Genomic DNA, 26,480 nt, shown 5'->3' with positions numbered 1-26,480 from the left:
TAAATATGTAATAACATCTGTATGACTTTAGAATAACTTAACCCCAGAAAACATACCTGTACGTCTGGGCGGCTAGGATAAGCAAAATGAATATTTTTAAATTCAACATTTCCCATCAACTTGTCTGGCTTGTATCCTTCGGTAGATCCACTATCAATGTGGCGAGCCTATAAAAATATATAGAGATTTTCCTCAAATAGGAGACAAAATGCTAATTTACACACATTACTTCCTGGTTAGACTACTGCATTACCCTCCATTATAGTGATGAGCGGCATAGGCAATATTCGTTTTCATTATATTTCGTGAATTTTTTGCATAATATTCACAATAAATGCGCAAATTCTAGAATTCGTGATCTCCAGTTATTTTCATGATTGCACAAATCGGCACTAATGATGCACATATTTTTTGTGCAATACATGCAACTTCACATTTTATCAGGTCTGAGTAGATATTACTGATTGACCCACTAAGTATTGTTGATATCACAGCTCTATGTGTGTAGCTTGCATGTATGGACAGCAGAGAAACAGTAATTCCTATTACACTACCTAACACCCTGCACTGGAACCAGCTACACTATATCACTATCTAACCTACACTGACTATCTCCCACTAACTATCTGTATCATATATATGAGCTAACTAACTATATAATGTAATTTGATAAGGAATAGGATCCAGATGAAAGCACAGAGCACAGCAATGTCACTGCTCTCTCTCTCTCTCGGAACTGCAAAAAAACAGCAGAAAATGGCTGCTGAGGAGTATCTTATATAGTAAAGGGATAGGCAACTTTCCTATTGGTTGCTAGGGATGTTGCTAAGCTTTAACAAAGATACTGCAGCCTTCTCATTGGCCCACAAGCAAGAAGGGAGGTTACTGCTGAAAAAAAAAATAAAAAAAAATAAAAAAAAATAAAAATCTAGAATATTTGCGATTACAAATATATAGCATTATATTCTACATTTTCGCAAAGTCTCGAAGTGCCGATATTTGCAATAAAGATTTGTGAATAGAATATTTGCGATCAATACTACTTCCTTGTGGGCTAACTAGAAAAAAGACCTCTCCTTTCATCGGCAATGGTTGCCCATCACACAAGGATTCCAATTCAAATTTCTTATGTACATTAAAATGGTCCTGTCAGCATGATCAACCCTACTAAACCAGACAAAGAGCCTGACTGGGTTGATCATTCAAATAAAAATAATATATTTCTTTATTTTATAGGTATTAATAATGCAGAGAGATAAATTATATATATATATATATATATATATATATATGTATATATATATACACACATGCTAATTACTTAGTTGGAGCACCCAGTGGTGTGCTGTAGCACTATGAGAACAGCTACCGCTACACCCCAGTGCTGGGAATACTCCTCCCTGACATTTGATTGACAGGACAAGACATCTCATCTTGGATTGTCTTCTGTGCCCGCTCCAAAAGTCAGCGCCTGTGCGGTAGATCTAATAGGCAGCACAATGATGTCATTGAACCTGGAAGTGGAGGCGACCCTGGCTTAAGAGACAGAGGAGGAATACATTAAGGCACAATTATGTCATCAGGGACTGCGCACTATGGATCTGTGCTGCGCATCAAGAAGCAGATCAACCCTACCAGGCACTATGCTTGGTTTAGTGAGATTGATAATGTTGACATGGTCGCTTTAAGCCACAAAGTCCTATCCAATTCTGCTCTGTTCTACATTTTCAAAATTACTTTTCTGTATACGGTAATTTACTAAACCCTCTTTTTTTACCACACTGATCACCTCCTCTCATTTTTTATATAAGCTTTCTCTCAAGAGCCCCATCATTCCATCTGCACTTTCCAAACTTTGGATATGAATTTCCCTCAACAATTAGAATCAGGCTCGAATATTCGAATAGTGAATATTATTCGCGAATATCGGCACTTCGAGAATTCGTGAATATTTAGAATATAGTGATATATATTTGTAATTTCGAATATTCTAGATTTTTTTTTTCATTAGTAACCTCCCTTCTTGCTTGTGGACCAATGAGAAGGCTGCAATGTCTTTGTCTGAACTTAGCAACATTCCTAGCAACTAATAGGCAAGTTGCCTACCCCAGCAGCCCTTGTATACAGTATTTAGCAGATCTGAGAGAGATAGCAGTGCTGTGATTTCTGCTTTCCTGTGTCATTACATTAGATAGTTAGTATATATATATATATATATATATATATATATATATATATATATATTACAGATAGCTAGTGGGAGATAGTCAGTGTAGGTTAGATAGTGATATATTGTAGCTGATTCTGCTGTCCATACATACATGCTACATACATACATATATATACATAGTGCTGTGATGTCACACATTCACGACAATACTTAGTGCACCAATCACTAATAAGTAGTCTGACCTGTTAAAATGTGAAGTTGCACGTATTGCGCCTAAATATTCGCATGATTGGTAACGATTTTGCAATCGCACATATATTGGAGCACTCTATCTGCATATAAAGCTATTGTAATGTTCTGCTGTGCCAACTAGTGTTGAGCGCGAATATTCGAAAAGCAAATTTTAATTGCAAAATATCAGCATTTCGAGAATTTACTAATATTTAGAAAGTGCATGCTGGTCAAGGTACACCTCTGGCTGGAGGGAAGGGGTTAGATCAAGAATTGAGGGGGAGGGGGTGTTTCAATTTTTGCCTCAGGCAGCACCAAGTATGTGCTTCCCTGCCCCTGGCCACAAAGCACTGAGAGAAGGGGTGCCCAAGCTGAACTCTTGCACCAGGGCCCATGAGCCTTTAGCTACGCCCCTGGTGTAGGTTAGATTGATCTATAGTGTAGCTTATAGCTTCCAGTGCAGGGCCTTAGGCAGTGTAATAGGTTCTGCTGCCCATACATACATGCTACATACATAGTGCTGATGTCACAAGTTAAACGTATTGCGAAAAAATATGCGCATCATTAATTGCCGAAAATTCGCAAGCGCAAATATATTGGAGCACTCTATCTGCATATAAAAGCTATTCTTATGTTCTGTCATGCCAACCATTTTCTCCAGTCTCAGGAAACTTATACCAGCTTGAAAAATGTAGCATAAGTGACCCACGCCGGTATTTTGCGCGCATTAAGTGAATATTACATTGCCAATTTTTGCAATCAAGAATATAACCATGAATTTACGAATATTCGAAAAAATCTTTGTGAAATATCGCAAATTCGAATATTGCCCCTGCCGCTCATCGCTAGGGCCAACCATTTTCCTCAGTCTAAGGCCTCATGCACATGACCATTTTACGCTTCAATGGGGCCGCAAAAGATGCGGACAGCACTCCGTTTGCTGTCCGCATCTGTTGCACTGTTCCGTGGCCCCCAGAAAAAAAATATAGCATGTCCTATTCTTGTCCCTTTTGCGGACAAGAATAGGCATGTCTACAATAGGCCGCCCGTTTCGTTCCGCAAACTGCGTGTCATGGAACCATGAACCAGACGTACAACAAGAGATAAGTGGAAAATAAGAAGGTTATTGAAGAGCAAGCCGTAAGCAAAGTCCGAACGGATGGCTAAACCGAAGCAGGGTCTTGCGGAGACAGAGGTCAGGAACCAGAAGGGTAGTCAGACGAAGCCAGGAACAGGAACCAACGGGGTAGTCAGACGAAGCCGGAATCAGGAACCAACGGGGTAGTCAGACGAAGCCGGAATCAGGAACCAACGGGGTAGTCAGACGAGGCCAGGATCAGGAACCAGAAGCAGCAGCAGTCTTGGAAGCATGTGAACACAGGAGGACCAAGCAAGGAACTGAAGCCACAGACCTCCTATATATGAGCTAGGCATCCAGCTCCTCCCAGTGGGAAGGAGGAGCCGCAGGGTGGGAGGCTACAAGAAAACCCAGAAACCAAGATGGCCGCCAGCACATGTCAAACGAAGGGAACAGCAAGGAGGTAAGACCATGACAGTACCTCCCCCTCAAGGGCCCCTCCTCCGCGGAGTAAGGAACGGTTTCTGAGGGAAGCGTGCGTGGAAGGCTCGGAGCAAGACAGGAGCATGGACATCTGCGGAGGGAACCCAGGAACGCTCCTCTGGACCATAACCACGCCAATGGACCAAAAACTGCACCCGGCCGCGGACCAGGCGTGAGTCCAGGATATTGCTCACCTCATACTCCTCACGATTGCCCACTTGGACCGGACGAGGCCGAGGAATCGAGGAAGTGAAACGATTACACACCAGTGGCTTCAACAGGGAGACATGAAACACGTTGGAGATCCGCATGCCAGGAGGAAGCGCAAGGGCATAGGCTACCGGGTTTACCCTGCGAAGCACTCGGAAGGGACCAACAAAGCGAGGCGCCAGCTTGGGAGTGGGCACTCGAAGGTTGAGGTTGCGGGTGGACAACCATACGCGGTCTCCGACCTGGTAGGAAGGAGCGGGCGCTCGTCTGCGATCAGCCTGGAGTTTCTGGCGCTGCGCAGAGACCTCAAGGGACCTCTGGATCTGTACCCAAGAAGCACGTAGGACGGAAAGGTGATCCTCCACAGCCGGAATATCCTGGGGAGAGAATACCTCCGGTAACACGGCAGGTTGGAACCCATAATTGGCCATGAAGGGAGACGTCCCAGAGGAAGAGTTCACCGCCGTGTTCCTGGCAAACTCAGCCCAAGGCAGGAGGTCAACCCAATTGTCTTGGTGATCGGAGACATAGCAACGAAGGAATTGCTCCAAGGCCTGATTGGATCGTTCTGCGGCCCCATTGGACTGAGGGTGGTAGGCCGAGGAGAAAGAGAGATGAATCCCCAACTGGGAGCAAAAGGCGCGCCAGAACCTGGACACAAACTGACTCCCCCGATCCGACACAATCTCCTTGGGCAAACCGTGCAACCGGAAGACCTCCCTGGCAAAAATCGAGGCCAACTCTTGTGCAGAGGGTAACTTCTTGAGAGGAACACAGCGGCACATTTTGGAAAACCGATCCACAATCATGAGAATGACCGTATGGCCTCGGGATGCAGGGAGGTCCACAATGAAATCCATCCCCAGGTGTGACCATGGACGCTCCCCGGTGGCTATGGGTTGCAAAAGGCCCAACGGAAGGTGCCGAGGGGACTTACTCTGGGCACAAACGGAGCATGCCGCTACATATGCGGCGATGTCGGAACGTAGAGAAGGCCACCAGAACAGACGTGAAACCGCCCAGGACAGCTGATTCTTTCCAGGGTGCCCCGCGGCCTTGGAGTTATGGTAGGTTCGCAACAACCGAGTGCGCAACTCCTCAGGCACAAAACATCTGCCGTTGGGTCTCCCAGAGGGAGCACCAGATTGAGCCGCCAAAATCTGCTCACCCAGAGGAGAAGTCAGGCTGGTGCGAATAGCGGCCAGGATCTGATTCGGGGGTATGACCGTAGTCGGAATCGACTCCTCCCCGGACAGCTCGGAGTACTGCCGTGATAAGGCATCCGCTCTGATGTTCTTGGAGCCGGGTAGGTAGGAGACCACGTAATTAAAACGTGACAAGAACAGAGCCCATCTGGCCTGACGTGGTGTCAATCTCTTGGCCTCAGAGAGGTAGGTCAGATTCTTGTGGTCCGTCAGGATGAGAACCGGAACCACCGAGCCCTCGAGCAAGTGCCTCCATTCTTTAAGGGCCTGCACGATGGCCAATAACTCCCTGTCACCAATCTGATAGTTGCACTCCGCGGAAGACAGTTTCCGGGAGTAAAACCCACAAGGAAGCAGAGGACCCTCTGGTGTTCTACGCTGAGACAGGAGGGCGCCTACTCCCGTCTCAGACGCGTCCACCTCGAGGACAAAAGGCAACCCAGGGTTGGGATGCGACAGAATCGGAGCCGACACAAAGGCGGACTTTAGAGCCTCAAAAGCTTGGATGGCCTCGAGCGGCCAGACCTGAGGATTACTGCCCTTCCTGGTCAGATCCGTGAGAGGCTTGGCTAGCATGGAAAAGTCCCTGATGAACTTCCGATAATAATTGGCGAAGCCCAAAAAGCGCTGCAGGGCACGAAGCCCACTGGGCTGGGGCCACTGTAAGACAGCCGAAACCTTCTCAGGATCCATGGAGAACCCCTCAGCGGAAATGATGTAACCTAAGAAGGTTACCTGGGATCGGTGAAATTCGCATTTCTCAAGCTTACCGAACAGCTTGTTCTCTCGTAAGCGTTGCAACACTCGTCTGACATCCAGAATGTGGGCCTCCATGGATGCAGAATATACCAAGATGTCATCCAAATAGACCACCACACACTGCTGCAACAGGTCACGGAAAACATCGTTGATGAATTCCTGGAAGACTGCGGGCGCATTGCACAACCCAAAGGGCATAACCAAGGATTCATAATGACCGGTCCTGGTGTTAAACGCGGTCTTCCACTCATCGCCCGCCTTGATCCTTACCAGGTTATATGCCGCCCTCAGGTCGAGTTTGGTAAAGACTGTGGCCCCTTTGAGGCGATCGAACAGCTCGGAAATCAAGGGTATCGGGTAAGCGTTCTTGATCGTGATGCGATTGAGACCCCTGTAATCGATGCAAGGCCTCAACTCGCCGCCCTTCTTTTTCACAAAGAAAAATCCAGCCCCTGCCGGGGACGAGGATTTGCGAATGTGTCCGCGTGAAAGCGCCTCCCTCACGTACTCCTCCATGGCCTCATTCTCCGCTACCGACAGTGGATAGACTTTGCCACGAGGAGGAACGGCACCGGATTGTAACTCTATGGCACAATCGTATGGGCGGTGCGGAGGTAGGGCAACCGCGCGCACCTTATCGAATACATCCCGGTACTCTTCGTATTCAGGAGGCAACAGAGAGTCCGAGGAAGTACACAGCAACTTGACAGGCCCATGGATGCAACTAGCCCCACACTGCGGTGACCACGAGAGGATCTCGACCGATCTCCAATCGAAAGTCGGATTATGCTTCTGGAGCCAGGGGTACCCCAAGACCACCGAGTAGTGTGGAGACGAAATAACCTGGAGACAGACCGACTCTCTGTGAACGGCACCAATGGCTATCCCCACTGGAAGGGTCTCATGAGTCACGTGTGGCGGCAGAAGGGGTCTGCCGTCTATCGCCTCAAGAGCCAGTGGGGAACCTCGAGGCTGCAGAGGAATGGAATTGGCGGCAACGAACACTCTATCAATGAACAAACCACCAGCACCAGAGTCCACCAACGCCTGGGTCGTCACCGAGCCCCCGACCCAGGAGAGGACAACCGTGATCAGTGGTTTGTCAACACGGGAAACCGGGGACGAGGAGACTCCACCCAAGATCTGCCCCCGACAGGACCTCAGGTGCGAGCGTTCTCCCGGACGGTTCGGACATGCCAACCGAAAATGCCCACCGAGACCACAGTACATGCATCGGCCCTCGCGTCTCCGGAGTACCCTCTCCCCCTCAGACAGGCGAGCAAACCCCCGCTGCATGGGTTCACCCCCAGACAAGTCATCCCCAGGAGGCGTGGGAGGAGAGGGAGGCACAGGTGGGACAGCAAACGTAGGCGCCAATCTGTTAGGAGACCTCCGCAGGCTCTCCTTAAAGGAAGGTCTCTCTCTGAGTCTGGTGTCAATCAAAATCAGGAAAGAAATAAGAGACTCGAGCTCCACTGGTAGGTCCTTAGCTGCAACCTCATCCTTCAAGGCATCCGAGAGACCATGAGAGAAAGCAGCGACCAGAGCCTCATTATTCCAGCCCACCTCTGCTGCCAGGGTACGAAACTCAATGGCGTATTCAGCTACGGATCGTGAACCCTGTCTGATGGACATAAGGAGCTTCGCAGCAGAGGCAGCACGAGCCGGCACATCGAATACCTTCCGAAGAGAAGCAACAAAACCGGAAAACTCGGCAACCACCGGATTGTTGTTCTCCCATAAAGGGCTGGCCCAGGCTAAGGCCTTGTCCGAGAGCAGCGAGATCAAGAAGCCCACCCTTGATCTCTCAGTAGGAAAGGCATGTGGTAGCAACTCGAAGTAAATGCCCACCTGGTTAAGGAAACCTCGGCACTGAGTTGGCTCTCCCCCAAAGCGCTGTGGAAGGGGGGCAGAACCGGTCATACCCTGAAACACCACAGGCGCAGCAACAGGTGTCAGGGTAGACTCTGGCGCAACAACCGGAGCGGCAGTAGGAGCGGGCCCAGGAGCGACAACCGACCCATCGGCAACGGAAGCTAAATGAGCCGTGCGTTCAAGCAGGGTTTGCAACGCCACAGCGAACCGACCCAACAGGTGATCCTGCTGATCAAGTCTGGCAACCAGCGTAGGTAGCGAGGGTGGCCCTGTACCGTCAGAATTCAGGGCTTGGTCCTAATGTCATGGAACCATGAACCAGACGTACAACAAGAGATAAGTGGAAAATAAGAAGGTTATTGAAGAGCAAGCCGTAAGCAAAGTCCGAACGGATGGCTAAACCGAAGCAGGGTCTTGCGGAGACAGAGGTCAGGAACCAGAAGGGTAGTCAGACGAAGCCAGGAACAGGAACCAACGGGGTAGTCAGACGAAGCCGGAATCAGGAACCAACGGGGTAGTCAGACGAAGCCGGAATCAGGAACCAACGGGGTAGTCAGACGAGGCCAGGATCAGGAACCAGAAGCAGCAGCAGTCTTGGAAGCATGTGAACACAGGAGGACCAAGCAAGGAACTGAAGCCACAGACCTCCTATATATATGAGCTAGGCATCCAGCTCCTCCCAGTGGGAAGGAGGAGCCGCAGGGTGGGAGGCTACAAGAAAACCCAGAAACCAAGATGGCCGCCAGCACATGTCAAACGAAGGGAACAGCAAGGAGGTAAGACCATGACACTGCGGAAGGCACACCGACTGCTTCCGTTTTTTGTGTATCTGCGGTTTGTGGACTGCAAAAAACGGCACGGTCGTGTGCATGAGGCCTAATAAAACTTTTAGCAGCTTGAAAAATGTAGCTATAGTGACCCATGCCTGTATTTCGAGCGCATTACACGAATATTACATTGCCGATTTTTCGCGATCAAGAAAATAATCTCGAATTCTCGAATATATGAGGAATATTCTACAAAATATTTACGAAATATTGCAAATTCGAATATTGCCCCTGCTGCTCATCACTATTGATAATATTGCATTTATACATATATGATTATGTTTATACCTTGATTGATTCCATGATTTAAAAATCACGATCACTTATGTTTGGACCTTTATCAGTACTGAGCACTGTTATCACTGCTTGACAAAGCAATGAAACGTTGCATTGGGTGTATTAAAGATCCACATTTTTCAGCAAGATCGGAGTGCTGCCTTGTTCATTCTATATACTGTATTAAAAAAAAAAATTATATATATATATATATATATATATATATACACACACACTGTATATATTGTAGGGATTTGCTCTGGTAGGCAGGGTAAGCGGATGCAATACAGAGGCAAGACCACGGTTGAAAAAACAAAAGTCCAGTGTTTATTCACACAGAAAAGGCATAAAATTGTGTTAGTTCACACAGCAAGAGTTCCCAAAATAACATAAATCATCTGGCAGACCACAGCAGGCTTTAGGGCGCCTGACTCCAGGAAGGCGGCTCTCATGCAGCTCTCAGCCTTGCAGTATGGCGGATCTCCTCAACTCCCAAAAACACAGAGCTTCCACATCTCCATTATCACTTGGAGGATCATACCACACCCATCTGAGCTGCTGGTTAGAGTTTTTAAACCCCAGCCCAAAACCTGGCCTGGATGTGGGAAACAGCCACCCACCCTGCTCTTTGGCTGCTCCCAATAAAAACCGGCCCACTCAGGAGAACATTTCCATTAGCTCTTTAGCTATAAGTCTTGCCGATGTATGTCGCAGTGGCATTCCCTCCGGGTACCGAGTGGCATAATCAAAGACAACCAAGATTTGTTGATGTCTCCTAGCGGACTTCAGTACTGCGCCTACTAGGTCCGTAGTGATTCGCTCAAACGGTACCTTGATGATCGGGAGAGGCACCAAGGGACTGCGAAAAAGGTGCTGGGGGCTAGTTGCCTGGCAGGTGGGGCAAGACTTACAGGACTCGTCCACCTCCTTAAACACACTGGGCCAGTAAAACCGTTGTAGTATCCAGTCCTGCGTTTTCTGCATTCCCAGATGACCCCTGAGAACATGCTGGTGGGCTAACGCTAACACGAGTTTGCAATAAGCCTGGGTCACCACCAACTGTTCAATGAATTTACCTCTCAGCTGATTTACCCGATACAACATATCCTGATGAACCACTCTGCCCCTGATTGTTGTGGTTCACCATCTGCTATTAATACATTTTCCCAGGCTCGGGATAGGGTTGGGTCCCGGTGCTGGGTGGTACCATAATTATCCCCGGAGACATTGAGGTCTGTCAGCTCAGGACCCGGTGGCAAGTCCTCCATATCTTCCACCATCACACTTAGTGGGGTTGTCTCCCCCTCTTCCACCAAAGTGGCAGTCACCCCTACCGCTGGCCCTTCGGACTCAGGTTCCCAGGGTTCTGGTCTCCCTCCTGTGCTGGGCCATTCTGCTAGGGTTACCCATGGGTATCAGTCACTCTCGTAACCGGCCACAGTGCCGGGAAGCTCGGGAAGTCTCTCCCTTTTATAAGTTCATAGTGTAGTTCATTGTGAAAGCCACCTCGCGGGTCCACCTGCTGGAAACCGTGGACAGAGACACCATAGCAGTAGGGTAGTCTTTTAAGTCCCCATGTATACACATGACTCCGACCTTACGGCCGGTGTACTCAGCAGAGCGTACCAGGGAATCCCTTACCAGGGTCACCAGACTCCCTGAGTCCAACAGAGCCTCCGCTGGAGTGTCTCCCACCTCTACCTGGCACAGGTGGTTCAGAGACTCTGGAGCATGTCATCTTAGGGATCGCTGCATGGACTGCTTTCCGGGCATCGTGGACTCTTGGTGTTGCTCCTGCTGTTTGCAAAGCTATCACGTGTTGTAGCAGCAACTGGTTGGTCTCTTGCTGCTGCTTATTAGCCTCGCGTTGCTGCAGGTTTGGTCTCTCGCTGCTGATTAGCCTCCATGAGGGCCTTCAAAACAGCCTCCATTTTGTCACGTGACACAGGTTTAAATCTAGCAGTTTTAATAAACGACATACACCCATGTGAAAACCCAAAATATTTCAGAGATCACGCCAGCCTTACTGCGCTTGCCCGCTCTAAGCCACCAATTGTAGGGATTTGCTCTTGTAGGCAGGGTAAGCGGACGCAATACAGACGCAAGACCACGGTTGAAAAAACAAAAGTCCAGTTTTTATTCACACAGAAAACAATGCTTTTCAGGGTCCCGGTGTTAGTTCACACAGCAAGAGTTACCAAAATAACATAAATCACCTGGCAGACCACAGCAGGCTTTAGGGCGCCTGACTCCCAGCAGGCAGCTCTTATGCAGATTTCAGCATTGCAATATGGCGGATCTCCTCAGCTCCCAAAAACACAGAGCTTCCACATCTCCACTATCACTTGTAGGATCATACCACACCCAGCTGGCTGGGTTTTTGAACCCTAGCCCAAAACCTGGCCTGGATGTGGGGAACAGCCACCCACCCTGCTCTTTGGCTGCTCCCAATAAGAACCAGCCCACTCAGGAGAACATTTCCATTAGCTCTTTAGCTATAAGTCTTGCCGATGTATGTCGCAGTGGCATTCCCTCCGGGTACCGAGTGGCATAATCAAAGACAACCAAGATGTGTTGATGTCTCCTAGCGGACTTCAGTACTGCGCCTACTAGGTCCGTAGTGATTCGCTCAAACGGTACCTTGATGATTGGGAGAGGCACCAAGGGACTGCGAAAAAGGTGCTGGGGGCTAGTTGCCTGGCAGGTGGGGCAAGACTTACAGGACTCGTCCACCTCCTTAAACACACTGGGCCAGTAAAACCGTTGTAGTATCCAGTCCTGCGTTTTCTGCATTCCCAGATGACCCCTGAGAACATGCTGGTGGGCTAACGCTAACACGAGTTTGCAATAAGCCTGGGTCACCACCAACTGTTCAATGAATTTACCTCTCAGCTGATTTACCCGATACAACATATCCTGATGAACCACTCTGCCCCTGATTGTTGTGGTTCACCATCTGCTATTAATACATTTTCCCAGGCTCGGGATAGGGTTGGGTCCCGGTGCTGGGTGGTACCATAATTATCCCCGGAGACATTGAGGTCTGTCAGCTCAGGACCCGGTGGCAAGTCCTCCATATCTTCCACCATCACACTTAGTGGGGTTGTCTCCCCCTCTTCCACCAAAGTGGCAGTCACCCCTACCGCTGGCCCTTCGGACTCAGGTTCCCAGGGTTCTGGTCTCCCTCCTGTGCTGGGCCATTCTGCTAGGGTTACCCATGGGTATCAGTCACTCTCGTAACCGGCCACAGTGCCGGGAAGCTCGGGAAGTCTCTCCCTTTTATAAGTTCATAGTGTAGTTCATTGTGAAAGCCACCTCGCGGGTCCACCTGCTGGAAACCGTGGACAGAGACACCATAGCAGTAGGGTAGTCTTTTAAGTCCCCATGTATACACATGACTCCGACCTTACGGCCGGTGTACTCAGCAGAGCGTACCAGGGAATCCCTTACCAGGGTCACCAGACTCCCTGAGTCCAACAGAGCCTCCGCTGGAGTGTCTCCCACCTCTACCTGGCACAGGTGGTTCAGAGACTCTGGAGCATGTCATCTTAGGGATCGCTGCATGGACTGCTTTCCGGGCATCGTGGACTCTTGGTGTTGCTCCTGCTGTTTGCAAAGCTATCACGTGTTGTAGCAGCAACTGGTTGGTCTCTTGCTGCTGCTTATTAGCCTCGCGTTGCTGCAGGTTTGGTCTCTCGCTGCTGATTAGCCTCCATGAGGGCCTTCAAAACAGCCTCCATTTTGTCACGTGACACAGGTTTAAATCTAGCAGTTTTAATAAACGACATACACCCATGTGAAAACCCAAAATATTTCAGAGATCACGCCAGCCTTACTGCGCTTGCCCGCTCTAAGCCACCAATTGTAGGGATTTGCTCTTGTAGGCAGGGTAAGCGGACGCAATACAGACGCAAGACCACGGTTGAAAAAACAAAAGTCCAGTTTTTATTCACACAGAAAACAATGCTTTTCAGGGTCCCGGTGTTAGTTCACACAGCAAGAGTTACCAAAATAACATAAATCACCTGGCAGACCACAGCAGGCTTTAGGGCGCCTGACTCCCAGCAGGCAGCTCTTATGCAGATTTCAGCATTGCAATATGGCGGATCTCCTCAGCTCCCAAAAACACAGAGCTTCCACATCTCCACTATCACTTGTAGGATCATACCACACCCAGCTGGCTGGGTTTTTGAACCCTAGCCCAAAACCTGGCCTGGATGTGGGGAACAGCCACCCACCCTGCTCTTTGGCTGCTCCCAATAAGAACCAGCCCACTCAGGAGAACATTTCCATTAGCTCTTTAGCTATAAGTCTTGCCGATGTATGTCGCAGTGGCATTCCCTCCGGGTACCGAGTGGCATAATCAAAGACAACCAAGATGTGTTGATGTCTCCTAGCGGACTTCAGTACTGCGCCTACTAGGTCCGTAGTGATTCGCTCAAACGGTACCTTGATGATTGGGAGAGGCACCAAGGGACTGCGAAAAAGGTGCTGGGGGCTAGTTGCCTGGCAGGTGGGGCAAGACTTACAGGACTCGTCCACCTCCTTAAACACACTGGGCCAGTAAAACCGTTGTAGTATCCAGTCCTGCGTTTTCTGCATTCCCAGATGACCCCTGAGAACATGCTGGTGGGCTAACGCTAACACGAGTTTGCAATAAGCCTGGGTCACCACCAACTGTTCAATGAATTTACCTCTCAGCTGATTTACCCGATACAACATATCCTGATGAACCACTCTGCCCCTGATTGTTGTGGTTCACCATCTGCTATTAATACATTTTCCCAGGCTCGGGATAGGGTTGGGTCCCGGTGCTGGGTGGTACCATAATTATCCCCGGAGACATTGAGGTCTGTCAGCTCAGGACCCGGTGGCAAGTCCTGCATATCTTCCACCATCACACTTAGTGGGGTTGTCTCCCCCTCTTCCACCAAAGTGGCAGTCACCCCTACCGCTGGCCCTTCGGACTCAGGTTCCCAGGGTTCTGGTCTCCCTCCTGTGCTGGGCCATTCTGCTAGGGTTACCCATGGGTATCAGTCACTCTCGTAACCGGCCACAGTGCCGGGAAGCTCGGGAAGTCTCTCCCTTTTATAAGTTCATAGTGTAGTTCATTGTGAAAGCCACCTCGCGGGTCCACCTGCTGGAAACCGTGGACAGAGACACCATAGCAGTAGGGTAGTCTTTTAAGTCCCCATGTATACACATGACTCCGACCTTACGGCCGGTGTACTCAGCAGAGCGTACCAGGGAATCCCTTACCAGGGTCACCAGACTCCCTGAGTCCAACAGAGCCTCCGCTGGAGTGTCTCCCACCTCTACCTGGCACAGGTGGTTCAGAGACTCTGGAGCATGTCATCTTAGGGATCGCTGCGTGGACTGCTTTCCGGGCATCGTGGACTCTTGGTGTTGCTCCTGCTGTTTGCAAAGCTATCACGTGTTGTAGCAGCAACTGGTTGGTCTCTTGCTGCTGCTTATTAGCCTCGCGTTGCTGCAGGTTTGGTCTCTCGCTGCTGATTAGCCTCCATGAGGGCCTTCAAAACAGCCTCCATTTTGTCACGTGACACAGGTTTAAATCTAGCAGGTTTAATAAACGACATACACCCATGTGAAAACCCAAAATATTTCAGAGATCACGCCAGCCTTACTGCGCTTGCCCGCTCTAAGCCACCAATTGTAGGGATTTGCTCTTGTAGGCAGGGTAAGCGGACGCAATACAGACGCAAGACCACGGTTGAAAAAACAAAAGTCCAGTTTTTATTCACACAGAAAACAATGCTTTTCAGGGTCCCGGTGTTAGTTCACACAGCAAGAGTTACCAAAATAACATAAATCACCTGGCAGACCACAGCAGGCTTTAGGGCGCCTGACTCCCAGCAGGCAGCTCTTATGCAGATTTCAGCATTGCAATATGGCGGATCTCCTCAGCTCCCAAAAACACAGAGCTTCCACATCTCCACTATCACTTGTAGGATCATACCACACCCAGCTGGCTGGGTTTTTGAACCCTAGCCCAAAACCTGGCCTGGATGTGGGGAACAGCCACCCACCCTGCTCTTTGGCTGCTCCCAATAAGAACCAGCCCACTCAGGAGAACATTTCCATTAGCTCTTTAGCTATAAGTCTTGCCGATGTATGTCGCAGTGGCATTCCCTCCGGGTACCGAGTGGCGTAATCAAAGACAACCAAGATGTGCTGATGTCCCCTAGCGGACTTCAGTACTGCGCCTACTAGGTCCGTAGCCCAAAACCTGGCCTGGATGTGGGGAACAGCCACCCTCCCTGCTCTTTGGCTGCTCCCAATAAGAACCGGCCCAGATTGGCTTTACAGCCTTACTAAGTAAAACAGTATTAACGAGCACTAGCTGCGGCTGACACACAAAATTACTGGTTCTTATCTCACCAAGGCCAGGAACCGCAGTGACACGTATCTTCCGTCAGTGATGGACCCTTGTTTCTTCCTACAATATATATATATATATATATATATATATATATATATTATATAGATATACGTATAATATATATGTATATATATATATATATACAGTGGGATGCGAAAGTTTGGGCAACCTTGTTAATCGTCATGATTTTCCTGAATAAATCGTTGGTTGTTACGATAAAAAATGTCAGTTAAATATATCATATAGGAGACACAAACAGTGATATTGTAAAAAGTGAAATTAACTTTATTGGATTTCCAGAAAGTGTGCTATAATTGTTTAAACAAAATTAGGCAGGTAGGTTCTAATGAGAGTCTGGATTCTGGTTGAAGGTATTTTGGACCATTCCTCTTTACAAAACATCTTTAGTTCATTCAGGTTTGATGGCTTCCGAGCATGGACAGCTTTCTTTAAGTCACACCACAGATTTTCAATTATATTCAGGTCTGGGGACTGAGATGGCCATCCCAGAACGTTGTACTTGTTCCTCTGCATAAATGCCTTAGAGGATTTTGAGCAGTGTTTAGGGTCGTTGTCTTGTTGAAAGATCCAGCCCCGGTGCCGCTTCAGCTTTGTCACTGATTCCTGGACATTGGTCTCCAGAATCTGCTGATACTGAGTGGAATACATGTGTCCCTCAACTTTGACAAGATTCCCAGTCCCTGCACTGGCCACACAGCCCTACAGCATGATGGAACCACCACCATATTTTACTGTAGGTAGGAGGTGTTTTTCTTGGAATGCTGTGTTCTTTTTCCTCCATGCATAACCCCCCTTGTTATGGCCAAATAACTAAATTTTAGTTTCATCAGTCCACAACACCTTATTCCAAAATGAAGCTGGCTTGTCCAAATGTGCTTTAGTCCACCTCAAGCGGCACTTTTTGTGCTGTGGGCAGAGAAAAGGCTTCCTCTGCATCACTCTCGCATACAGCATCTCCTTGTGTAAAGTGCGCCGAATGGTTGAACGATGCACAGTGACTCCATCTGCAGCAAGATGATGTTGTAGGTCTTTGGTGCTGGTCTGTGGGTTGAACTCTGACTGTTCTCACCATTCGTCACTTCTGTCTATCCGAGATTTTTCTTGGTCTGCCACTTCGAGCATTAACTTGAACTGAGCCTGTGGTCTTCCATTTCCTCAATATGTTCCTAACTGTGGAAACAGACAGCTGAAATCTATGAGACAGCTTTCTGTATCCTTCCCCTAAACCATGATGGTGAACAATCTTTGTCTTCAGGTCATTTGAGAGTTGTTTTGAGACCCCCATGTTGCTACTCTTCAGAGAAAATTAAAAGAGGAGGGAAACTTACAATTGACCCCCTTAAATACTCTTTCTCATAATTGGATTCACCTGTGTATGAAGGTCAGGGGTCACTGAGCTTACCAAGCCAATTTAAGTTCCAATAATTAGTTCTAAAGGTTTTGGAATCAATAAAATGACAACAGTGCCCAAATTTATGCACCTGCCTAATTTTGTTTAAACAATTATAGCATACTTTCTGTAAATCCAATAAACTTCATTTCACTTCTCAAATATCACTGTGTGTGTCTCCTATATGATATATTTAACTGATATTTTTTATCGTAACAACCAACGATTTATACAGGAAAATCATGACGATTAACAAGGTTGCCCAAACTTTCGCATCCCACTGTATATATACACACACAAATTGTGACATACAGTAGCAAGGGGTTTTGTTTGGGAAGGCAGGTATTTTCCTCCCAACATTGGCGGCTGTGCTGATTTCCAGCCAGGTGAGATCAAATACTGGCTGTCCTTTAAATAGGCAGCTGGGCTCAGTAGCTGAGTCTATGTATTGGGATCTAAAGCATGGTGCTGTGCTGGAAGGCTCACAGCCGCATGAGGGCTGCACACTGAGAAACAGGCCCCCTAAAGCCTGCTGTGAACTGCCGGGGATAAAACGGCTAGAAAGGTGACGTGACTGTTCTATAGACTTTGCATTGTGTGAATTTAACACCAAGACTGTATTAAGTTGTTTTTCATTTGCCTTTTGTGGGAAATAAACACTGACATCTTAAATTATGAACTTGTTTTGCCTCTGTACTGCATCCGCTTACCCTGCCTACCAGAGCAAATCCTCTCTCTCTCTGTATGTATATATATATATATATATATATACACACAGTATATATATATATATATATATATATATATATATATATAGTAAAATTTACTCACCAAAAGAAAACATGTTAATTAGCAATATTAATTAAATATGCAAACAATCAATCACTTTGGCACATCCCCTTTTTTTGCCTATAAAGGTGTGCACACAAGACAAGACCATGTATTATCTGCATAGAAGTCATATTTTAGTGATCTGGATTACTTAATACTTCATGCCTGCGGCACCAATCTGTGCACCGCAAGAAGGGAGGGGGCCTTTTCATCTGTCCACCTTTCCACTTCCACCGCTGTTTGTTGTGCACCCATCTGTGCACTTCACCCTATCGCAAAAAGGGAGGGGGCTTTTCCATCTGTCCCCTTTCCCTGCTGTTTGTTGTGCACCCATCTGTGCGCTTCACTCTACCTGAGAGTTATCAACTTTGGTGGCTCTCTCCCCCCCCTGTTTTTCTTTTTTCTGTATTTGCCCTTAATCATCTTTGGCAAATAAGCTATATCTTTTGGCCCATAGAAATTATATTCCCCTGAACAGAGGAGGGGTTCTTTCCTCTACCTCAGAAACGTGCATGTAGGGATCCTTTCAGGGCCATATAGGGACCACAATTCCAGGGTTAGGTTCCGGACGGGGGCCCAATTAGTGGGACACCCCGTGGTTAGATCTTGCGGATCATTGTAGGGCTGCAAGGGCCAATTAGGGACATTAAGGAATATCTCCACTTGATCCCTTTTTACAGTATACTGATCCTTCAACTGCCGCAACGGACTACCCTGTTTGGCAAGACCGAAGCAAAGAGGTGTCCCGAGTATCTAATCTCTGTACGGTAGGACACCTGGTTTTCTCAAGCGGTGCCGCCGTGCACCTTATGCTGTGGGTGCATCTGTGTATACCGTGTCACACGGATTTCCTTGCACCCATGTCATTTTTGTGTTTCGTTTGTCGCTGTGCATATCGTTTGTGTTGTGAATCACCTGTCGTTGCATTGTATGTCTGCTATTGATGTATGAGATGTTGACGCATTCATATGCCATCATCCCAACTATATTGTGGCTCGGGTACTAATACATATTGCGTTAGTTACCTTCATGCCTTATACCTATATGGTGTCGGCATACATCAAGTATTGCCGTCCCACACCACCAATTGGGTAGTAGTGTACAATTACACCTGTTACCTTTGTGTCTGACATCATTTGCATCATTGTGGACACTTTGTTACTGCTTTCAGTAAACGTCCTGCCTAAGTGTGGGATATTGTAAGCGGTTTTGTTTACCTACTATTTCCAATTTGAGGGATAAATCTCATTTATTTTATAATGCTAAAATAAAAGCTAAGTATTAAGTAATCCAGATCACTAAAATATGACTTCTATGATTTATGTGAGTGACTATATATGAAAATGTACATTCATCTTCAATTACATGTATTATCTGCAGCAATAACATATTTATTAGGGGAGGGAAGTTGTGCTGCCTATGGACTCCAGGAAATGAAAATGTCGATGAGTAAATTTTATTACTTCCTGGACATCCTAAGGCAGCACACAATGGAAGTTCTGTAGCAATAGAAAAAAAAAATCAAGGGAGGGTTATACACCAACTGGTTCCTCAATCAAACTTTTGCCAAAGGCTGACCCCTCTAGTGGTGAGACGTTCAGTCTGTAGTGTTTTACAAATGTAGAAGCTGAGGACCATGAGGCAGCTTTACAAATTAGATCCAGCGGAATTTGTGCCTGCCCATGAGGTTGACGTGGAGCGTGTAGAGTGCGCTTTTAGAGGAAAAGGAGCAACCCGACTATCCAGTTGATATGCATCTGAGATGACATTTTTAATCCACCTGGACAGTGAAGCTTTTGAAGCCTTCTTACCCTTATTCGGGCCTGCAAACTGGAGGCAAACGTTTTCTTATTTTCTGAATTCTTGTGTTGTTTCAGTATAAAAGAGGATCGCTCTTCTTACGTCCAGCAAATTTAGAGACTGTTCTTGAGAGTCTTCAGGATTATCTGTTAATACTAGTAGTACTATTTATTGATTCAGATTAATTGCAGAATTAACTTTAGGTAGAAAACCTGGGAACAATCTAAGAACTAAGCGGTCAGAGAGATCTCTGAGATAAGGCTCTCTGGAGAACAAGGCTTGCAGTTCTCCTACTCTTTTCACAGATGTAATAGCAACACTAAAGAGAATTTTAAAGGATATATATTTTATAGAGGCCGTTTCCAGGGGTTCGAAGGGTGGCAAGGTAAGTTGTTTAAGAACGATTGCCAAGTCCCATGTGGGAACTGGATTATGAAATACTGGTCTTAGGTTCTTAATTGCTTTAAAAAAAACTATGTACCACATTTTGTTTAGGTCAATCTTCCAAACAGTGACGCTGGCTGAAAGGGCAAAACACATAAGTGATACTTTGATGGTACATCTCTAGACCACTGTTTGATCCACAATATGTGTCTGGCTGCTGTTGACAGAACCATGGAACTGAAGGAGAACTTCAGCATATCCACTTGAGAATCGCAAAGAAAATCTGCTACAGATTTTATGATAGGGAGATTCTCCAAAATTTCTTCTCTAGGAACTCCTTCTTGCAGGTCATTTGTCAGTTGTCTAAGCCAGATTCTTAGGGCTCTTGCTACTGGAGCTGAGGACAAGGAAATGTGCACAGATGAGGTTGTGGCCACATAATCTCTATTTAAAAAGGAGTCAGCCATTCTGTCTAAAGGCTCTTTAAGCAGAGATGAATCCTGAGAAGGTAACACAGATCTTTTAGAGAGCCTGGCAACTGCCAAATATAACTTAGACGGTGCTTCCCAACTGGAAATTTATTTTGGGTCTAGTCTGTAAACTTCTTTAAACCTTGAGCCTTGATCCACTCTATCTGGTTTTGGCCACTCACTCTTCAGGCACTGTTTGAGCACAGGATGAGAAGGGAAGTATTTGCCCTTATTTGAGGGAAATAAAAGAGTTGCTCTTTTTTAGATTTATTTTCTGTGTTCCTTTCCGATTTCACAGTCCGTTTAACCTCTTTCACGAGGGAGGAGACTATCACTATGGAACAGGTACAGATCCTCAGAGGACATTATAGATGAATTGTCTGAACATATACCTTGCTCAGCGCTGTCAGAATCAGAGGCAGTCTGTACAAATTGTGGTGTAGTTTCTCTGCCTTCTTTTAGCTTTCTTCACCTTGTGCACTGGAAGCAGATTCTGCAATGTCTCTGTAATATGAGACTTGAGCCAGTCCATAAATGAAGAGGCCTGGGTTTGAAAAGCTGAAGATATATTCGCTGGTTGGCAGTTTAGACATATGTTCCCTTCGATATCATCACTGGCAGGTTGAACATACTCTGTGCCTGGACTTGCGTTTCCTCTTATGGGAATTCATTTTGCAGACAGAAACAGAATTAGTTAAATTAACCTTCTAACCCCTTAAATGGGGTTAGCCAGATGTCACCCTGCAATAATACCTCTTGCACTAGAGCAATCTGCTGCCCAGTAGAGCGGACCCTACTGAGCGCGCCCTGCAATTTAAAAGATTTATGCCTGGAGTCTCGCGAGAGCCAAGGCATCAGCATGGTTGGTCTCGCTCTACTACACAGAACACAGAGTGGGCGGGTGCACTAGAGTAACTAACTGGACCTCTTCATCCCCCGCTGAAACCTCGCAACCCGAAGCACCAGCTCACAGAAAGCAGGATAGGAGACCAGAGGTTTCACCTGAGAAACAACCACTCTGCTTGTGTCAGGCATATGCAATCAGGACATGTTTTGGCTGAGGGACAAGAGCACCTCTTGTATACCAGCTTTCTTTATATAAAGTATTGCCCTGCCATGAGGGACTAGCGACACCGCTAGTATACAGGCCACCTAAATCCATGTCACTGCTTGAGGAGAAGAAGAAAAAATACATGGTCTTGTCTTGTGTGCAACCCTTTATAGGCATCAAAAGGGGATGTCCCAAAGTCATTGATTGTTTGCATATTTAATTAATATTGCTGATTAACATGTCTTCTGCTTTGAGTAGGGGTCAATCGAGTTAACCCATTGTGTGCTGCTGTAGGACTTATATATAGTAAGGGATCTCTCTCTCACAAGGGGTCACAATCGCAGACTTCTCCTCTGACAATGGGTTTCAAGTCCAAATGCTGCTTTATTCTGGCACTTAAGCACCATCACAAACATAAACCAAAATAAACACATGCCCGTCTGGGCTCTATCTAATGCAGAGGTCTTCTCCCTGACTTACCTAAAAAAACTCAGTTCACACACAGGGTCTCCGGCTCCAATCCTCACTGTAGGGTCACTTCCTCCTCCCAGTCATACACAGAGGGTTGTCTTATCCCTCCTTGATTATAGCTCAGCTGACCTCACCTGTGATCTGTGTGGACTGAGAGACTCCCACTATAAACCTATCTCCCAGTCCTAAGAAATCAAGCCCATACAACTTTAAACAAAACAATCTCCAGCAAGCTATGCCTTGATGAAGCAGCATAATTTCTAGATGTCATGTTATCTCACCCAGCTAAACTGAACCACCAGGTAAAATACACACCCTCACCATACCTCTACCATGCACTTTATCACTATATATATATATATATATATATATATATATATATATATATATATATAAATATATGTAAAACAAAGAAAATCCGCAGCACTCCTTGAAGTATAAAAAATGTGTAGTTTATTCACACATGTCGAAATTTGACAACGTTTCGGTTCTCTCACAGAACCTTTCTCAAGTCAAGTGAACATAAAGTGCATACGTGCAAGTATAAATACATCATCACATTGTTACCAATTAATTCATCAACCAATGCAAAAACAGTCCACTCCGCTTCTAGGATATGTTACAATTCATTCATTAACTCCACATGTTAACATGAATACAAACGGATCAATGTGTTTCCTCATAGTTTCCATATCGATAGTGATTATTCATAATCATGATAAGTGTATGAAAGTGCATATAATAAAGTGCAAAGTGCAATATAAATCCTAAATTCTATAGTACCTTGCTGGGGATTTATGTAGTGGAATAGAAGGAGATGGCGTCTTATCTTCTATGGAGGCACGCCGCTACTCCGCGTCTATTCCTCCTCGGTGCGCATGTGTCAATCCTTCCCCCCTTACGACGCAGTACATAACCACTGTGCGTCACCCGTAGGTGGAGACCCAGCGTCGTGACGTCCGATCAGCTGCGTCAGCGTGCAACAGTCATCCGCGCCACGTCACAGGTCTATTCCGCCATTTTACATTAGGGCACTCATTTGGGCAATATCTTACGCCTCTCTTTCTCCTTCTGTTCCCTGTTACCTAAATTATCACCCAGCTAAGGTAAACGCCTGAATTGTAAATTCAAACAATACAAATATACAAACACATCACATTATGACGTGGATAAATCCATGTATCTTCCATTAGGTCCACCCCATACAGCATGCTAGATACATCAGAGCATAGGCACTACAGATGGGTATTAACTAACCATCCCTCCTGTCACCCTAAATTCGACATTTGACCCTTTGGGTTTCAGAGTGTCCAACCGAAAAATCCACCTAAGCTCAGTTTTCTTTAGAATGGTTAGTCGATCACGTCCTCTCTCTAATGGTTTTACATGATCCAAGATCATGAATCTCAGGTAATTTTCCTTATGATTTTTTATTTTTTTTTATGTTTTGACACCGGCAAATCTCTTCTTTTATTCCTGATGGATTGTCTATGGTTATTTAACCTGGTTTTCATGTCGCATGTGGTTTCGCCCACATAGAGCATTTTGCAAGGACACCATAACACATATATCACCCATGATGAATCACATGTGAGGTAATGTTTTATGTTAAAAGTTTCTCCCGTGTCTGGGTGTGCGAACACCGATCCTTTATGCATCAGTTTACAGTTCACACATCCCAGACATGGGAAAGATCCTGTATGCCGTGTCTTCAAAAACGTCTGTCTTGACTGACCCTTTTCAGGCAGTCTGGAATGTACCACCTTATCCCTAATGTTACCTGCTCTTTTATATGCCATCATATGCAGATTTTTCTGCTATACTGGGATGACCACTACTAAGCAGCCCCAAATGACGCCTCACTATCCTTTCAATATTTGGGCTCAACTCATTATATGATGACACAAAAAGTAATCTATCACTAGCCTGTCTTTGTTTTAAAGTTAGCAATTCCTCTCTAGGGATTTCTCTTGCTCTATCAGCGTGTTTTTTCACCAACCTTCTAGGGTAACCCCTATTTATGAAGGATTGTTCCATATTACTTAATGCTGAATTCATATTCTCATACTTATCCACTATTCTCCGTACTCTAAGCATTTGGCTGAACGGCAAATAATTTACCATCCTCCTTGGGTGTCCACTTGCAAAATGCAATAATGTGTTCTTATCAGTGGGTTTAATTTTCAAATCCATATGTATTTGTTCATCCTCAATGTATACCTGAGTATCTAAATACTGTACCCGGTCGACCGATGCCGTTAACGTAAATTGGATCTCCCGATCAAGGGAGTTCAAAAATACGTGAAAGTCCATCAGTCGCTCCATGGTACCAGTCCAGATTAGGAAAATGTTGTCTATGTATCTCTACCACGTCAAAACCTGGTTGAAGTGGGGAGATACATAGACAAGACGTTCCTCAAATGACCGTACAAATATATTTTCATAGGTGGGCGCGGCATTGTACCCCATTGCCGGGCCCATCACTTGCAAATAGAACTGTCCCTGGAACACAAAATAATTGTTCCTCAAAGACAACTCCAACAATGTCAACACAAACTGGCGAACTGGAGCGGAGTAATCTGAATGTCGCAGCATCTCCGCTACAGCAGACAGGCCCTTTTCGTGATTAATCGAGGTGTATAATGACACAATGTCAAAGGATGCCAGAATCGCCCCTTTCGGGATCCGCATCCCAGTAATCTTACTGATGAAATCTCCAGTGTCCCTAATGTATGATTTAGCACCCATAGCATATTCCCTTAAAATTTTGTCAAGAAAGACATCAATATTTGAGAAAATCAAATTCCTGCATAAAATCATTGGCCGTCCCGGAGGGTCAATCAGCCTCTTATGTATTTTGGGTAATACATATATGGTTGGTGTGACCGGAGATTTCACCACCAAGAACTCTTTGAGTTGTTTATCAATGACACCATTCTGCTCCGCTATAGTCAACTGTGTATAAATTTTCCTAGCAATATTGAATCTGGGATCCTTGACCAATGGTTCATAGACACCAGGTTCTTCTAATTGTCTATGTATCTCTTTTATGTATTGAGAGGTGTCCATAACCACGATCCCACCACCCTTATCCACGGGTTTGATGGTGAGATCGGGGTTCCTGGACAGACTCTCCAAAGCAGACATTTCCTGTGCCGTAATGTTTGGTTTTACAAGTACATCGGATTTGGTTTTTTGTCTCAACAAAGCTACCTCTCTCTTGACCGCTTCAATAAAGCACTCTAGGGCATGTGAATTTACAATAGGAAAAAAAACACTTTTTAAGTGCAAACCAAATTGTTTCAAATTTAACCCAACATCTGATGTGTTGACCTCATTAGTACTAGTGGTTACAGAGGAACCAGAGTCGAACCACACCCTCAGTTTGAGATTCCTGAAGAGGCGGTTCAAGTCCAGTTCTAACTGGAACCAATCAGGCTTAGCCTGTGGACAAAAGGACAGTCCTTTGTTCAATACCTTCAATTCATGCTCAGTCAATGTATAAGATTAAATGTTTACCACTACATTTGACTCTATTTCTTCTTTGTCGCATTCATTTTCCCAGCTCTTCGGTGTCTAAGACCTCCCCTTCTTGTGGGCCGTCTCCCGTGGCACCACGTGTTCCTAAAAAAGTTCCAGGCAGACTAGAGTTGGCGTCATCACTTGTATCTTTGTTTCTCACACATTTATTTATTTATTTATTCCGTTTTGATGTCATCTTTGGCATCAGACTCCTGTCCACATGCCAGGGTTGGTCCCAGGAATAGATGTGTCCAGACCCAAAATCATTTTGGTCTCTATGCCACTTTGACCTTTAAATTTCTTCAAGGTCTTTCCGCATTTTTTCCAGAAATGCTTGTTGTTTTACCAAAAAGGCATCAACTTCATTAGTGGACAAGGTGGATTTAAGCTGTTGTTCAGTGTCCTGCAATTTGCTCCTTAGTGCCACCATTTCCTTCTGCGAAAATTCAATATTAAGTAACATGACATCCATCGCATATTTATTTGAAATGACTTCAAACCGTGCTCTAAATTCGCCATCTTGTGAAAACATGTTTGACTTCAAACGAGATCGCATCCCCTTTAACCACCTCCAGACCGCCTAACGCACGGATACGTCCGGAAGGTGGTTGATTCATTCCTCCTGGACGCATCCGTGCGTCTTCTCGCAAGACGCGAGATTTCGGTCAGAGCCGGCCCGCGCATGCGCATCGCGGGCCAGCAAAAGTTAAAGGAGTATTTCGTCAGCAACCTGCCAGCCAATGATCGTGGCTGGCAGGTTGCTGATTTTTAAAAAATCGAATCAGAAGCCAGCTAACACATCATATTAGTAAATATGATGTGTTAAATGGCTTTCCTGCTCCTCTGCTGGTCCTTTTCGTCGGTTGGTCTCAGCAGAGGAGCAGGCATCACTGTGAGTACCCATCAACACTTCACTTAGCCCCAGATCACCCTCCATCACCCCAATTAACCCCTTGATCGCCCCCTGTCAATCACCTAGTGAAAGGGAAAAAAGTGATCAGTGTAAACTGTCACTTTTTTTTTTCA

At 46.1% G+C, this 26,480-nt stretch overlaps 1 protein-coding gene across 6 annotated transcripts in view; it reads right to left on the bottom strand.

Annotated features, from left to right (window-relative positions):
• The window catches only part of LOC122939628 (ATP-dependent translocase ABCB1-like), a 902,460-nt gene that overhangs the window by 451,120 nt on the left and 424,860 nt on the right, over nt 1–26,480 (bottom strand). For 4 of the 6 annotated variants that reach the window (XM_044295741.1, XM_044295743.1, XM_044295742.1 and 1 more), the window contains one exon: nt 57–167. The exons of 1 other annotated variant lie outside the window; for it this stretch is intronic. In XM_044295741.1, coding sequence (XP_044151676.1) covers nt 57–167 — 111 coding nt within the window. Of the gene's footprint in view, nt 1–56; nt 168–25,451; nt 25,583–26,480 lie in introns of those variants that run through there. One more of the 6 variants, XM_044295746.1, reaches the window with a different exon arrangement.

Source organism: Bufo gargarizans, chromosome 5 (assembly GCF_014858855.1).
Source record: "Bufo gargarizans isolate SCDJY-AF-19 chromosome 5, ASM1485885v1, whole genome shotgun sequence".
Classification (NCBI taxonomy): domain Eukaryota; kingdom Metazoa; phylum Chordata; class Amphibia; order Anura; family Bufonidae; genus Bufo; species Bufo gargarizans.
This window is presented reverse-complemented; position numbering and strand designations above follow the sequence as displayed.